The sequence below is a fragment of the Chanos chanos genome, chromosome 1, assembly GCF_902362185.1.
Source record: "Chanos chanos chromosome 1, fChaCha1.1, whole genome shotgun sequence".
In the NCBI taxonomy this organism is placed as follows: Eukaryota; Metazoa; Chordata; class Actinopteri; order Gonorynchiformes; family Chanidae; genus Chanos; species Chanos chanos.
The window spans coordinates 47,756,294-47,771,293 of record NC_044495.1 but is presented as its reverse complement, the minus strand read 5'-3'; the positions used below and the strand labels follow the sequence as shown (position 1 = coordinate 47,771,293).

At 41.7% G+C, this 15,000-nt stretch overlaps 1 protein-coding gene across 2 annotated transcripts in view; it reads right to left on the bottom strand.

The window, feature by feature from the left end:
- arb2a (ARB2 cotranscriptional regulator A) overlaps window positions 1-15,000 on the bottom strand; it is a 141,212-nt gene that overhangs the window by 65,576 nt on the left and 60,636 nt on the right. For both annotated transcript variants that reach the window (XM_030781874.1, XM_030781881.1), the window contains one exon: window positions 8,134-8,253. In XM_030781874.1, coding sequence (XP_030637734.1) covers window positions 8,134-8,253 — 120 coding nt within the window. The remainder of the gene's footprint in view (window positions 1-8,133; window positions 8,254-15,000) is intronic.

Below are 15,000 nucleotides of genomic sequence, written 5' to 3'. Positions count from 1 at the left end.
CAGGGTGGAGTAACACTGTGCTCCAGGTGTCTCTGATGGGTCACTCTGAAGTGTTTAATGACTATCTGCAGCGTGTTACCTTAGATTTCTCTTCCATAATTGAGATGAACTGTTTGGCATCTTTGACCGGTTAATGTCAGGCCAAGCTCTGCGCTGGTTAAGACCAGAGGAAGTCCCTTTGTCTCCTGTCGACTTCATCATGTTTTAATTTTGCACCAAGCCAATATGTATGCCACCACACAGATAAGTCAACAGATAAACACATTCATGTGCTAATGAACACACTAAGTGCATGCAGTTTAAAAGTAGCTATATATCCTGATTGTGTGTTTATTAATTAGGCTATTATTCCGTACCTGTATGTGGGTGCTAGTGTTTGCTGAGTTCTAGCTTGTAATGTATTCTCCATCAATCCATTTCAGTGCTTGGGTAATTCTCACTTTCAGTTTAACCACGTTTACCTATAAAATCCATTTTCAGTCAAAACAGATGAGGTGTTCTTTGCTTATTTGAGAAGTATTTAAACTGAACAGTAATAAAGAAAAAAAAAAACAGTTGATTAACTTTTCATAGAGAGACACTGTGAAAATGCAGTACGAGTGTGAATTTGCTGAGAGGAGATGGAGAATGAATTTAAAGCTGTTGGACACTTACAGTCCTGTTGAAATACTGGGAGTTAATTAATCTCAGAATAACGAGAGAGTCTCTCTCCCTCTCTCTATCTCTCCTTCCTCCAGTGTTGTTTTTTTTTTCTTCGTTGTTTGACTGTGTCTAGATGTTTTGCCTGCGTAACGCACCTTGATGGAGGAGAGCTGCTATCAGTTCAAAAAGCTTGTGAAGACCAGCCCTCCACTCACAGAGAAACACACTGCCCCGCCAAGACTCTGAGCAGCCTCTTAAAAACAAAAATGAATATACAAAAAAAAAAAAAAAGATAAATAACCCCCCCCCCCCCCCTCCAAGAAAAAAAAAAGAAAAGATAAACAGGGGAGGACAGGTCAGCTTTTCTCAAGTGAGTCCATTTCAGTGGAGGAACAGGAGAGAAAATTAGGTTTCAAGAGCCCATTGTAAATGCAATAAATAAATAAATAAACAAATTAATAATAAACAAATGAACAAGCAGTGAAAGGTGGGACCGAATAAAGAAAAGAATTATGATGCCGAGAAAAAAAAAGGGGGGGGGGAGGACGATGCAGAAAATGGAAATAAAAAAAAAAGAAAGAGAAAAAGAAGAACCTCAGTGGACTGAGGGGGAGATCTTTACGATGGCGACTGTCAACGCGCCTTTACAGAGCGACGAGAGAGGAACCATTTCAGGCCTCGTCCTTTGCTTGTGCTAACAGTTGTAAAGATAGAAGCTCTGAAATAGCGGAATAGGAAGGTCATTTGTATGCAATCAGGCCTCCTAGGAGAGAATACAACAGTTATACAATCTCCAGTCGCAAAGGGAAAGCAGAAAAAAAAAAAAAAAAGCGCCTTGGTGTGTTACTATAGCATGTGCCAAGGGCGCAGCCTCACACACACAGGCTAATCTATTCATGTCCAATAGGGCAGCGGAGCTGGGCTATTTCAACGGCACAATTTACAACCTGACGTGGAGAGAACAACCACTTCAACATTTACATGCCTTTACAAGGTCTCCTATTTATAAACATGTATTTAAAGAAAAACTCCCATGTCTTTCAGTTTGTTAACGACGAGAAGACGAGAGAATAAAAATTGCTGGAGAAAATCTGATGGCAATTGTGAGCTCCCTTATGAACACCACGCACTCACACACACACACACACACACACACACACAGCCTTAAACAAATGATCACTGGGCTCAGTTATAGTAGGTCTTTTGTTTGATATGACACATTATGTATAGCCTCACCAATGTCAGTTACTACAACCCACCATTCATCATACAAACCCACACTGTAACACCTCCACAACAACAGGACTGAATACTATGTTACACACCTTGACAACGTGTCTCTGACTGACACACAAAACACTACACTACCCACAACACCAATCTGTTTCTGATTGACACACTACATACTGCATTATCCCTAACACAATTTGTTTCTGACTGACACACAAAACACTACACTACCCACAACACCAATCTGTTTCTGATTGACACACTACATACTGCATTATCCCTAACACAATCTGTTTCTGAATGACACACTACATACAACATTATCCATAACACAATGTCTCTCTGACTGACACAAAATAATACAATACCATAACACAATGTGCTTCTAACACACTTAATACTACACTACCCATAATGTCTCTGGTTGACACACTGAATACTTTCACAAGGCCAATGTGTTTCTGATTTCACCACTAAATACTACACTGCAGTTATCAACTGTATGTTTCTAACATCACCAGCAACATACCTTCAGTAATACTCTTTGTAAGATTTCACTCCACTCTATCCAAATATCACAAAATTAATGTAAAATTAATAATAATACTCTTCATTTCCCTGTAATACATCCAATTCTTATAGAAAATAAAACTCAACCACCCTCACTAATGCCCCAGACAATCAAATATAACACCTATAACTACAGCAACTAAAGGTCTACACTACTGCACATCCAGCTTACTGAACACAAATGACAGCTACACTAAATACAACTACAGCTACACCAAATATAACTACAGTTACACTAGATACAATGACAGCTACACTAAATACAACTACAGCTACACCAAATATAACTACAGTTACACTAAATACAATGACAATTACACTAAATACAACTACAGCTACACCAAACATAACTACAGTTACACTAAATACAATTACAGCTACACTAAATACAACTACAGCTACACCAAATATAACTACAGTTACACTAAATACAACTACAGCAACACCAAACATAACTACAGTTACACTAAATACAATTACAGCTACACTAAATACAACTACAGCTACACCAAATATAACTACAGTTACACTAAATACAATGACAGTTACACTAAATACAAAGTTACACTAAATACAACTACAGCTACACCAGATATAACTACAGTTACACTAAATACAACTACAGCAACACCAAACATAACTACAGTTACACTAAATACAATTACAGCTACACCAAATATAACTACAGTTACACTAAATACAATGACAGTTACACTAAATACAAACAAAGTTACACTAAATACAACTACAGCTACACCAAATATAACTACAGTTACACTAAATACAACTACAGCTACACTATATACAACTACAGTTACACTAAATACAACTACAGCTACTCTCTGTAATACTACAGCTACACTATATACAACTACAGTTACACTAAATACAACTACAGTTACACTAAATACAACTACAGTTACACTAAATACAACTACAGTTACGCTATATCAGTGTAAATTTTGGCAGGTGATTTTGATTTAGTCTTAGACTTAGTCTTTTGACTAAAATACATATTTGTTTTTGTCATATTTTAGTAATTTAATCATTATTAGTTTTAGTCTAGTTTTAGTCAATGAAAACTTTACAAGTTTCAGTCAAATTTTAGTCAAACGCATTTTTGTCATATTGTAGTCTAATTGTGGTATTTTTCCCACCAATTTTGGACCCACATTGTTTGCAGTGCATTTTATTTTCAGTTGTATTATTAGCTAAAATGTGTCCACAAATCCGTTCTTTTTCTTCCTGTGAGAGTAGCCATGATTTGAGCTGCCAAGTTAACGTTAGTTAAAATGTTTAACACTTGATTTCCAGACCAGGGGGATATTGGCAGGGCAGCACTACCAGAATGTATCAACCAATCATAAGCATGCAGCACATGGCTGTGCATATCTTGCAAACTGAGTGCATGCGCATAATTGGATGAAAAAATATAGGCTTATGGCAGCTAAACTGCTTATGCATTCTTCTGTCTCTGACATTACTGTCTTGTTATTATTCGTCAAAAACAAAGGCAATATAATTTGTCACAGTTTTTATTTTCAAAGGTGCATTGTTACTTAATTATCGTCTCGTTTTCATCATGGAAAAAAGAACATTTTCTCGTCACAGTTTTCTTCGAAGAAATTAACACTGCACTATGTACAACTACAACTACACTAAATACAACTACAGTTACACTAAATACAACTACAACTACACTAAATACAACTACAGTTATACTATATACAACCACAGTTACACTGTATACAACCACGATTACACTAAATACACCCACAGTTGTACTAAATATAACTACAGCTACACTATATACAACTACAGTTACACTAAATACAACCACAGTTACACTTAAGACAACTACAGCTACACTATATACAACTACAACAAATACAACTACAGCTACACTATATACAACTACAACAAATACAACTACAGCTACACTATATACAACTACAGTTACACAAAATACAACTACAGCTACACTATATACAACTACAACAAATACAACTACAGCTACACTATATACAACTACAGTTACACGAAATACAACTACAGCTACTCTCTGTAATACTACAGCTACACTACATACAACCACAGCTACACTACATACAACCACAGCTACACTTAACACAACTCTTCCCTCAACACAGACTCAGGGCCTTTTTGCCCAGAAGACGACACCTAAAGAAAAGAATCCGTCACCAGTGCAGTAGCATTATACTGATACATTGCCCAGCACCACCCCATCATATTTATACATTATCCAGCATCACAGAATTATATTCATACATTATCCAATGGTGTGGAGATGTTACATTTACACATAATCCAGTGGTGTGGAGGTGTTAAAACGTAGCAGGCTACTAACAACCAACTGCAGGCTACTAACAAATGCTAACCTAAATCATGAAACCTTTATAGAGTGAACAAAATCGCACACGTTCAGACATTTTAATCGTGACATCAAGCTTATTAAAGTCTCAGTCAGAGAGATGATCTCACAACACATTTATGCTACAGGCAAACGTTCATAATTCAAAATGTTCATGGAGCACCAAACCTAGCTGCTAAAAGCTGAAATCAAAAACATCACCAAACCCTGTTGGTACCACCTAAGAAATATACTCCTCACAGAGTAGAACCAAACGTGTGTCTATGCAGAGGTGTGTGAGGTCTTGGATACGCTAAGCTCACACACACTGTTGGCTGCTCTCGGTGCAGGAAGGCCATGGGCACCCACACATTAGCATATAGGGAGACAGATGCCTGGTTACATAAGCCGTTATGTAATGTAACCCCCCCCCCCCCCCCCCCATGCACTTCAATAACTGCTTTACTTTTTCACCGCCTCAGTCAGAGGGGAAGGTTACGGCAGGCTCCGCTACGCACTGACGGCTGCTCCGCTTGGCACCCACCCCTCCAGCCCCCGACAGCAAAGCGGAGGAAGATGAAAGGCCGCAGAACGCGGGACTGAGCCCTGACTGGTGCCAGTGTGGAGTGGGAGCGAGGGATGGCAGAAGAGTAAGAATGAGAAGAGGACGGGGTGGGATAGGGACGGGGTGGGGGTCTTGGGAATGGATGTAGCGTGAGGTGATGAGGCGGCTCTGGTCAGAGATGTAGAAAGTACTTGAATGCAAAAGCTTATCTCAGCGGATGTGTTACCTTTCCAAATGTTCAAAGGAAGTGAGAGAGAGAGAGAGAGAGAGAGAAAGAGAGAGAGAGAGAGAGTGAGAAAGTGAGGAAGTAGGACGGTGTTAAAAAACAAAAAAAGACAATGACTCAGCCTCAGAGTCCACATTCTATATGTTGATTTGGGAGAGCTAAATAAACACAGAGATGGATGAAAAAGAAAGGAACCAAAAGAGGAAGAAAGAGAGAAGGGAAGAGAGAGAGAGGATGTGAGACACAGTGAGAGCAATAAAAAAAAAAAAAAGAAAGTGAAGAGGAGGAGAAAAAGGCCAATGCTCAGTCTTCCCTCCAGCTATTCCCTCTCTCTCTCTTTCTCTCTCATTCAGAGCACTTTAGCTGTTCTTTGATGCAACTATAATTAGTCTATACAGTCTATGAAGTGCTAGAAAAGACATCACATTTCAATGAAAGACTTCAGTGCTGCAAACAGGAGGCCAGCAGCACAGAGACGAAGGGAGCAGTAGAGAGAGAGAGAGAGAGAGAGAGTGAGAGAGACAGAGAGAGAAAGAGAGAGGGAGAGAGAGTGAAACAGAGGGTAAGGCAGAAATTAATCGGTGGTCGTTTGATGTGCTTGATCAGAAGCGTGTTTATAAACAGTAAAAGGAGAATGGTAATTAACCCGCGTGCATGCCTGTTTTCTCTGGGTCTTCTCATGTGTCAAGCGGTTCATTCAGCAAAGCTCCCCCCACTTCTTTTCTCCTCTCCTCCTTTTCTCCTCTTTTTCTTTCTCTTCCCCTCAGACTGCTTTCACATCAATTAGATGGTGGATTTTTTTTTTTTTACATTCTTCCTCTCTTGTCCACTGTTAATCAGTCTGGGACTGAGAAAGCCATGGTGTGTGTGTGACACAAACACACACACACACACCTGCCACAGTAACACCTGTTGTAGCCGCATGCCCAGGGTGCTAAGTGCTCAGGCCAGAGATGTGTGTCACTGTGGGTTAACATGTTAACACACTCATACAGTTTGGGCACCATACAGTTTGTTCTGATATATCAAATACATTTCCCATCATTTCACTGTTTCCACCAGTGTGGCTGGTTACACATACATGACAGCAGATGTCAAGTGTATGGTTGTGTCAGTATGAGAATAAGTACATATATAATAATTTGTGTGGTTGTGTACTTTTGCCACCCAAAAAAAATTGCCCCCCCCCCATTCTTATGGTACCAAACATGACAGACAAGGCTTACACTCAAAAAAGGCCAGCAAGTTTGTGTGTGTGTGAGTGTGTGTGGGAGAGAAAGACTGAGTGCCTTGAGAATGAGAGGTATGACTAAAAAGAGTGAGAGAGAGAGAGAGAGAGAGAGAGAGAGAGAGAGAAAGGACCATAGCATCACCATGGCTGTTCATGGACAAAGCAAGGCATGAATATTTAACAACTATATTCAAATGACAAAACACAGGGTAAAAAAAAGAGAGAGAGAGAGACAGAGAGAATCCCTGCATGGATAAAACACATATTCATAGAATTATCAGTGGGACAAGTAACCGTGCCCACTCCCCACAGGAACCCCACCCCCCCACACACCAACCCAAGCCCATCCACTTCAAAAGAATAGAAAAGAGATGCTTTAAATAATTTGGGTTCATGGAGAGTTTGCGCACGTGTGTGTGTGTGTGTGGGAGAGGACAGATCAAAGGCAGTTAAGCCAGCAATCATAATGGTTAGCAGTTAGCAAACCTTATTAGCAAAAGCTGGTAACTCGCTAAGGACACAAAACTCAGAGCCCAGTTTACAAATGTAATGCCTGTTTCTGACCCAGTGTTTAACGGACAATGCCTGCTTCTGATCCAGTGTTTAACGGACAATGCCTGTTTCTGATCCAGTGTCCAGTGTCACTGAAGAGCATTTGGACTGAGTCGTCCATCTCTAATCCACCGCTAGTCAGTGGTGTTAGTGAAACTTACTTCTTTTCTTAGAGACAGAAGAAGAGAGAGGTTGAGAAGGTAGAGACGACGAGAGAGAGAGAGAGAGAGAGAGAGAGAGAGAGAGAGAGAGAGAAAGAGAGTGAGAACAGAGAGAGAGAGAGAGAGAGAGAGAGAGAATTCTTTTATCAATATACCTCAGTCTCCCTCTCTCCTTTTCTCTCAGGGTCTGCTTCACCATTTAATAGAACTCTGTTCTCTCTCTCTCTCTCTCTCTCTCTCTCTTTCTGTCTCTCCCTCTCTCTCTCTCTCTCTCTCTCCCTGTTTCTCTTTCGTTCTCTCACTCTTTCTCTCTCTCTCTGCTCACAGAGGAAGCGAACAGTGCCCTAGGATAAGGATGGATTGAATTGTTTACAGAAGCTGCAATTTTTCAAAGAAACTAAACGTTATTTATTTTTAATCATTTCTCTCATTTTTTTTTCGTAACCAAACGCCATCAGAGAGCTGATTCTCCCACAGGTAATGGGAAAGAAGGTGGGGGGTGGGGTGACAAGAGGAGAACTTGATTCTTTATTTTTACCATCTTTCTTTTGTTTTCTGCATGACGCAAATGCAACGTGCACTCACCAGATCCACAAAACACAGGCCTCCGTAGCTGTGAGCCACAAAGAAGACATTCTTGGCTAGTGATTTGGAGATGAAGTGGTCCCATACATAGCGTGTATGCTCCTCTGGAGATTTGTTGTCCTACACAAAGAAAGAGGGAGAAAAGGAGAAAGAGTGAGAGAAAGAAAGAGAGAGAGAGAGAGAGAGAGAAGAGTGAACACAGTGAATAGGGCTAACACATTCAGACACACTCGTTTTTCGATCAATAAACCTTGCATATTGCAAATGCCCTAAATGTAAAACTCAATAAGGCCTGTGACGTCAGGTTTAAATCTTAATTTGTATCCCGCCGAATGATCGATAAGAGCCGTAGAGAGGCGGTGGATGCATAATCGGCCAACAAGGAGGAAGGTCACCACAGAGCCCACACACACAGGACATGACTGGGAACACTGGTAATTAACACTAGCCTGGGGTGATCAGACTCTGAGGTTTAAAAAAGAGAGAGAGAGAGAGAGAGAGAGAGAGAGAGAGAAAGAAAGATAGAGAGGAAAAAAAGGAGATGGCGAGAAAAGGCCATTCATTGTGTTGCCTCTGACATTGATTTCTGTGTGAAGTGTGTTTGTGAACGTGTAGATTACTTTAGTGTAGACCTCTGCAGTGCAACAAGTTAGACTGTGCTCTTTCATTAAAGGAAGTCCTTCCCAAGAAATGTAACTGAGTGACTTACACACACACACACACACACACACACACACACACACTTCTTTCAAGAAAGATCCGTATTTTCTGTAATCATAACCTTGGTCATGTTTTAATTTCTCTCTCAGACACATACACACACACACACACACACACACACACATATGCTGTTGCATCATTACCCATAGATTAGCATGTAAAGAATAACTGAATTAAAAGAGAAGGAGCTGCCAGGTAGATAGATTTTCTGCCACTCTCTACCTATTCATGTTTGTGTTTACAAGAGTAAATAAATCACTGAAGCAAGCCTGGGGGGGGGGGGGAGAAAATGTGATGCAAGCTTGAGAAACAGTGTCCTGTCTTTGCTCCTGCTCCAGTGTGAGAAGAGCAGGCAGAGAGAGAGAGAGAGAGAGAATCAGGAATCATCTGAGAGTATAGGACATCAAAGTCTTCTGAAGTACCCCACTCTGTCACCGTGGCACGCTCTAAATATCACAAATATCTAAATATCTCTGCGACACACTTTCTCACACACATTTATGGGGGGGGGGGGTATTCAGATATTATACTTGAGTCAAAATGAAGACACAGCTGTAAAAGAATGACTCTAGTAAAAGTCACGCAAGTCGCTCGTTAAACTAAAAAAATGAAAAAACAACTCGAGTCAAAGACTTAAACGTCATAAGACTTATAGTGTACTCAAACTTTCAAAAAGTAAAAAAAACAAAAAACAAAAAACCCACACCGCAATTAATAAAACACAACCAAAACATGACCTCCTGAGATCAGCTGATGAATTCTTAAAGGCACTCATGCCTCTGTCCCACTGTAAACAAGGCAGGTACACTTCATACTGTATGAATTATTTTACACAACAATAAACGTAAACTTTTTTTTTTTCCCCTTTTTTTTAAAACAAGGCACCACCTTGACATGTGCTGACTGATGCACTCGCAGTAGCAATGATGAGTACATGGCAGGGCGAGTGCGGCAGCTGTGTCTTTAAGTTAAGAGCACAAACAAAGCCTCGCCCGCACCTGTTTGTGTACATCTGCATCAGTAATGTCCCACCACAGAGACCCTTTCAACAGCCTGCAGGGGTGACACCCACATGCGTTCCGTCGGCTCCCGCACGACAAACAACCAAAATAAACAAACAACAACAGCTTACGACTGACCGAGCACAACGAAAGTCGTCAACAGAAATGTATTCGAGTAAAAAGTATATAACTTTTTTTCCGATGAAAGTCGGTCATATTGTTGATACTCTAGAGTTCAATATACAGGTCAAGCACAGACTCAAAGTACCTTTGCTTCATTACTTACCACCTCTACACCTGCAGACAAACACTGCTGTGCTGTGCTTTTCTCAATGCACTGTAATTCACATTACTGTTGGAAACAAATTGGGAAAAAAAAAAAAAAGACTTAGATGAGGCAGGCGTATTTATTCACTTCATAATTACACATACACATATCCACACAGTGCCAATGTAACCTAATAACTGAGAAGAGACAGAGGGACAAAGAACAATCTGTTGCTGATAGGGAGAGATAAACGGCGGTGCGTCGGTGTTTTCCCCCGGTGACTGTGCTAACCTATTGTTTGGAGCAGAGCTTCAGTGAATCAACCCAACGGGCACCCCTGGCAAAGCTGCGTCGTTTTGCTGCGATGCCAGGCAGGTAGCGACCCCCCCAACCCCCGCTTATCATCCCGACGCAGAGTCCGACACCTGGACGTCCGCACACTCTTGCGCCGCGCCCCCCCCCCCCCCCCTTCCCCTCCTTCTCTCCCTCCGGTGACTGACTACCTGAGCTGATAGAGCCACACTTATCTAAACAGAATTTGCATATTCCTGTAATTATTTCTCTGGGTTAATTAGCTGCCGCGGAAATGGACCGCCCTTGGAGACTGGCTTCTGGTGACAGGTTTACCCATTCATTCTGTCTGTTTTTTTTTTTTTTTCTTTTCCTTTTTTTGCCCCCCCACTTCCTTGGCTCTGGCCTTCTCTCTTTGTCCATATGTGCGACATTTCTGAAGCGCTTCTCACTGTTAACTTGTTGCTGGATGTCTTCAAGGGACCATTGTCAAAGAAGGTGTTCTGTGTGTGTCTATGAACTCACACAAGATTTGTATATGTGTGTGTATGGGGATGGACACTCCTAAAATCAGCTTTTTTTTATTAGGGTCTTTCTCTAACTCAGCTTGGTTCTATGCGTGGCCAAAGCCATCACAAAGAGATTTTCAGATCTGATTTATTAAATCATATAAAACAGAGAGCATTATTAATCAAACAGACTTTGTCTTGCACCACTAAACGCATCAAGGGCACAGGTTAGAAAAAGAAAGAAAAACAGAGAGAGAGGGAGGGAGGGAGAGAGAGAGAGAGAGAGAGAGAGAGAGAGAAGGCCATGGGAAAGCGATAGTAAAAGAGCACAAGGACATCTCTGATCCAGTGTTCAACCCCCCTACAGAGTGAGGAACAGATCCAGTACGGCACAGAGAGTACAAAAGGCCCAATGCCAACGGTAATTATGGGATCACAACAGACAAGAATATTAAATCAATCTGTCTTTGATCGTTATTCATCGATTCTTTTACCGTACGATGATTAAGTCGAGGTGTATTGTAATTGCTTGGATTGGCCATGTGACCAATGTTCACGATGTGAACTTTGACCTCGATTCCAGTTCCTCTTTAGTTTGGAGAAGCATAGTCAAGATGGGTAGACTTATAATTGTTCATAACTTGATATTTCCCTCTGGTGTGTTTGTGTGCGTGCATGTGTGTGTGTATGTGCGTGTGTGTGTGTGTATATGTGTGTGTGCATTAATGAAGCCAGGAAGTAAGATATGATTGCTTTCAGTCTGTTATCCTACACTGTCTACTTGTCACAGTTTATGTTAGCATGAAGTTTACTTCATTGATTGATATACTTGGCAGTTGTCTTAATGTGCACATACGTGTTAATCTCAACTCTTACACATCAAAATACAGCACGTTTAGGAGAGCTGCTCAGTTCACATATTGCCATGCTGTTATGACGTGATGATACTGAAGCAAAGTGAATGCTTCAAAAAAAACTTGAGATACGTAATGCTGTTTGTGTTACTGACAGTGTGATGGGAGATTTAGTTAGATCCAGTTTGCTAATGTCACATTTTATTTTCTTTTACTCTTTTGAACAACACACAGATACACACACACACACACACACGCACACGCACACACGCACACATTCATTCACACACACACACACACACACACACACACACACACACACACACACAAGATTAGGCCTTAAGTCATGTTAGTGTTCTGGCTGACACACTGGGGTGACAAAGGAAGAAAATGAGAACCACTGGATAGAAGTTCCAGTCCAGACACTGGTCTCCACTACACAGTGGGAATCATGAGGTGAACACTTGTGGGGTACTTCTGAAGTGAGACAAGCGTATGATGGATTGGTGGAGATGAATGACTTTAAAGGAGTATATCATATAAAGCTTTTTTTTTAAAGGCTAAAGCTTTGCAGCTAAATAATCTACTGACTGATCAAATTTTAAAAATTATAAAGTTGTAAGGTTCTCACTGTTCTTGAGGATCAGTAATTTGCATAAGCAGGTCACTGGACATAAAAAGTTCAATAATTCTTTGGAGTTTCAGTAGGGTTATGCTAACTGCCTTAATTAGAAGCAAATTAACTTTTGTCCATATCACACAGTCTCTAAATACGGTTTCCCTTTGGAAATTCTGTCTGTCTGTCTGTGGACAACAGACTCATTTCTGACTGGTGGAATTATCTTTCCGTAGCCACACATACGGTAGGTAAACACACTCTGTACACATACCTGAAGGTCTCTCATCTGAAGGCTTAAAACCTTCATCTCCTCAGAGGGAAAAGGGATTATTTTCATTGTGGTTAATGATTAAATATTAAACAAGCCAGTCAGGTAATTACATGTTTCGTATTAACACTGGACCCATTAGAATGTGGACCTTCCTGCTAAATGTTTGCATGGATTTTGATGAATAGCAGTTAGTACTCTCTGCTAGCTCACTAAGCCAACACCACACTGTGTGTAGCTTTACAGGTACAAAGTGACACACAAAAGGGGTAGAGAGGTTGATAAAACTCTGTGATTTGAAAAGAGCCTTAAGTGGCAGTTTTGTTCTCTTCGATAAGCACAGGCTCAATTACGTGGTGGCCCGCGCGTTTCCTGACACAGAGGAGCTAAGAAAAGAGATGCTAACTGCCCATGGGAGGTAAAATGAGTGTTACGGCGTTCACTTCCTGTACATTTTCGGCCACACCTGGCCAGCCACGAACAAGGACACCCTTCAGAGCTGAGTGGGAGTTAAAAAAAAAAAAAACTCACATCAGGAAATCTTACACTGAGGATGAAGAGTCAAAAAGAGTCATAAAACCACAGGTAATTAACAACTAGCAAGGCTACTGAGTCTGAGTTAGATGACAGCCAAGGCCAGGAGAGAGGACACACTCGGAATACCGAACACCAGAGAGAGAGAGAGAGAGAGAGAGAGAGAGAGGGGGGGGGGGGGGGGGGGGGATAGAGAGAGCCAGTATAGAAAACACCATCGAGAGAGGCGGCTACGGTGTGAAGAATTTCAAAACCCACGACTGTACAGATCTGTGAGTCACCTTGCTAAAATCAAGCTAATCTGACACGCACACGAACACACACACACACACACACACACACCAAAAAAAGACAGAAAGAAGACAGAAAAAAAATGTAGTAGTGCATTGTTTCAAATCAATAACTCATTAACAAAGTACAAAGGCTGTAGCCTGGTTTGCGGGGGTTCCTTGTTAAAAAAGACAGCTCTGGGCTGCGAAACGGGCAGAAAAGGTCATCTTTGTGCCATCTCACCCTGACTCGCGCCAGGCCTCTGATTGTCAGATTACATTACTGCTCGGTTTTAATTGACACGAGCAGGGAAAAGAAAAAAAAGAAAAGAAAGGCAGAGGCAAAGCGAACAGATGCCTGTTTGTTGGTTGGGGCTGTACTGAAGGCATGCGGAGGAAACGGGCAGGGGTCCTGACTGCTGATGGGATGTGTTTCTTGGTTGACCGAACGAGAAGATTGGGAGCAGACATCTGAGTGGATCTCTGCAGGCCTCACACTATGAACAGACACAATGAACAGCTTCACGTACGCATGTGTGTGTATGTGTGTGTTTACACACACTCACACACACAAGCAGGATGACAAATAAGCACTTAATTATAATGAGTTAAAGGATCACAGGTATGCACACACACACACGCACACGCACACGCACACGCACACGCACACGCACACACGCACACATACACACACACACACAGGTAGGTTAAACACGTCAGATCCGTTGTGTTGACCTTTTCTCCAGCCATGTCGTAGTTCAGTCATTTCATTAGGTTTTGTCCAGTCCTCTTGGCTGTGTCTTACTGGCCATACAGAGAACACACAGTGCCAAAGTTCAGACATACACACTCAAACACACACACGCGCGCACGCACGCGCATTGTACACGCACATCCACACACATGCAAAAGCACAGACACAGGGCCAGTGGAACTGTCCCTCAGCGAAACGGAGCATGAGGATGACATCATGTGAGAAACATGTGAGACATCAGGATCAGGAGCTATATATCTGTATCTATCTATCCATCTATCTATACTAGGGATAAGGGTTACATGGCTGGCCAGACATGTTCTTATCTGGTGAAGGAGTAGAAAAAGCCATGTACGCACAGGGCATGAGGAAGCAGAACATCTCCAAACACATGCTGCTGGACACAGAGCACCCCCCCACACCCGCCCCCCTCTCCCTCTCCCCTTCCCCTGGAGGGACAGAGCAGAGAAAAGGAAGGATAAATAATGGATGGAGAAGTGTAGCCCGTAGGGTACACAGCCTGTTCACACCAGCGTAACCCCATCCAGTGTGTCACCTTCAGCACACAAGGCCTCCCAGTGCACATGCTACCAGCAATCACACACACACACACACACACACACACACACATTCAGGTTCACTCAGAGTAGTGCTCAAACACAATGGGAAATACTCACACATATCACATCATTCAAGGCTACATACAAAATGTGGCAGCTTGACAGTTTTACAGGATACAAATAATCATGTAATACTCGGCACACAGTACTATTGGTCGCA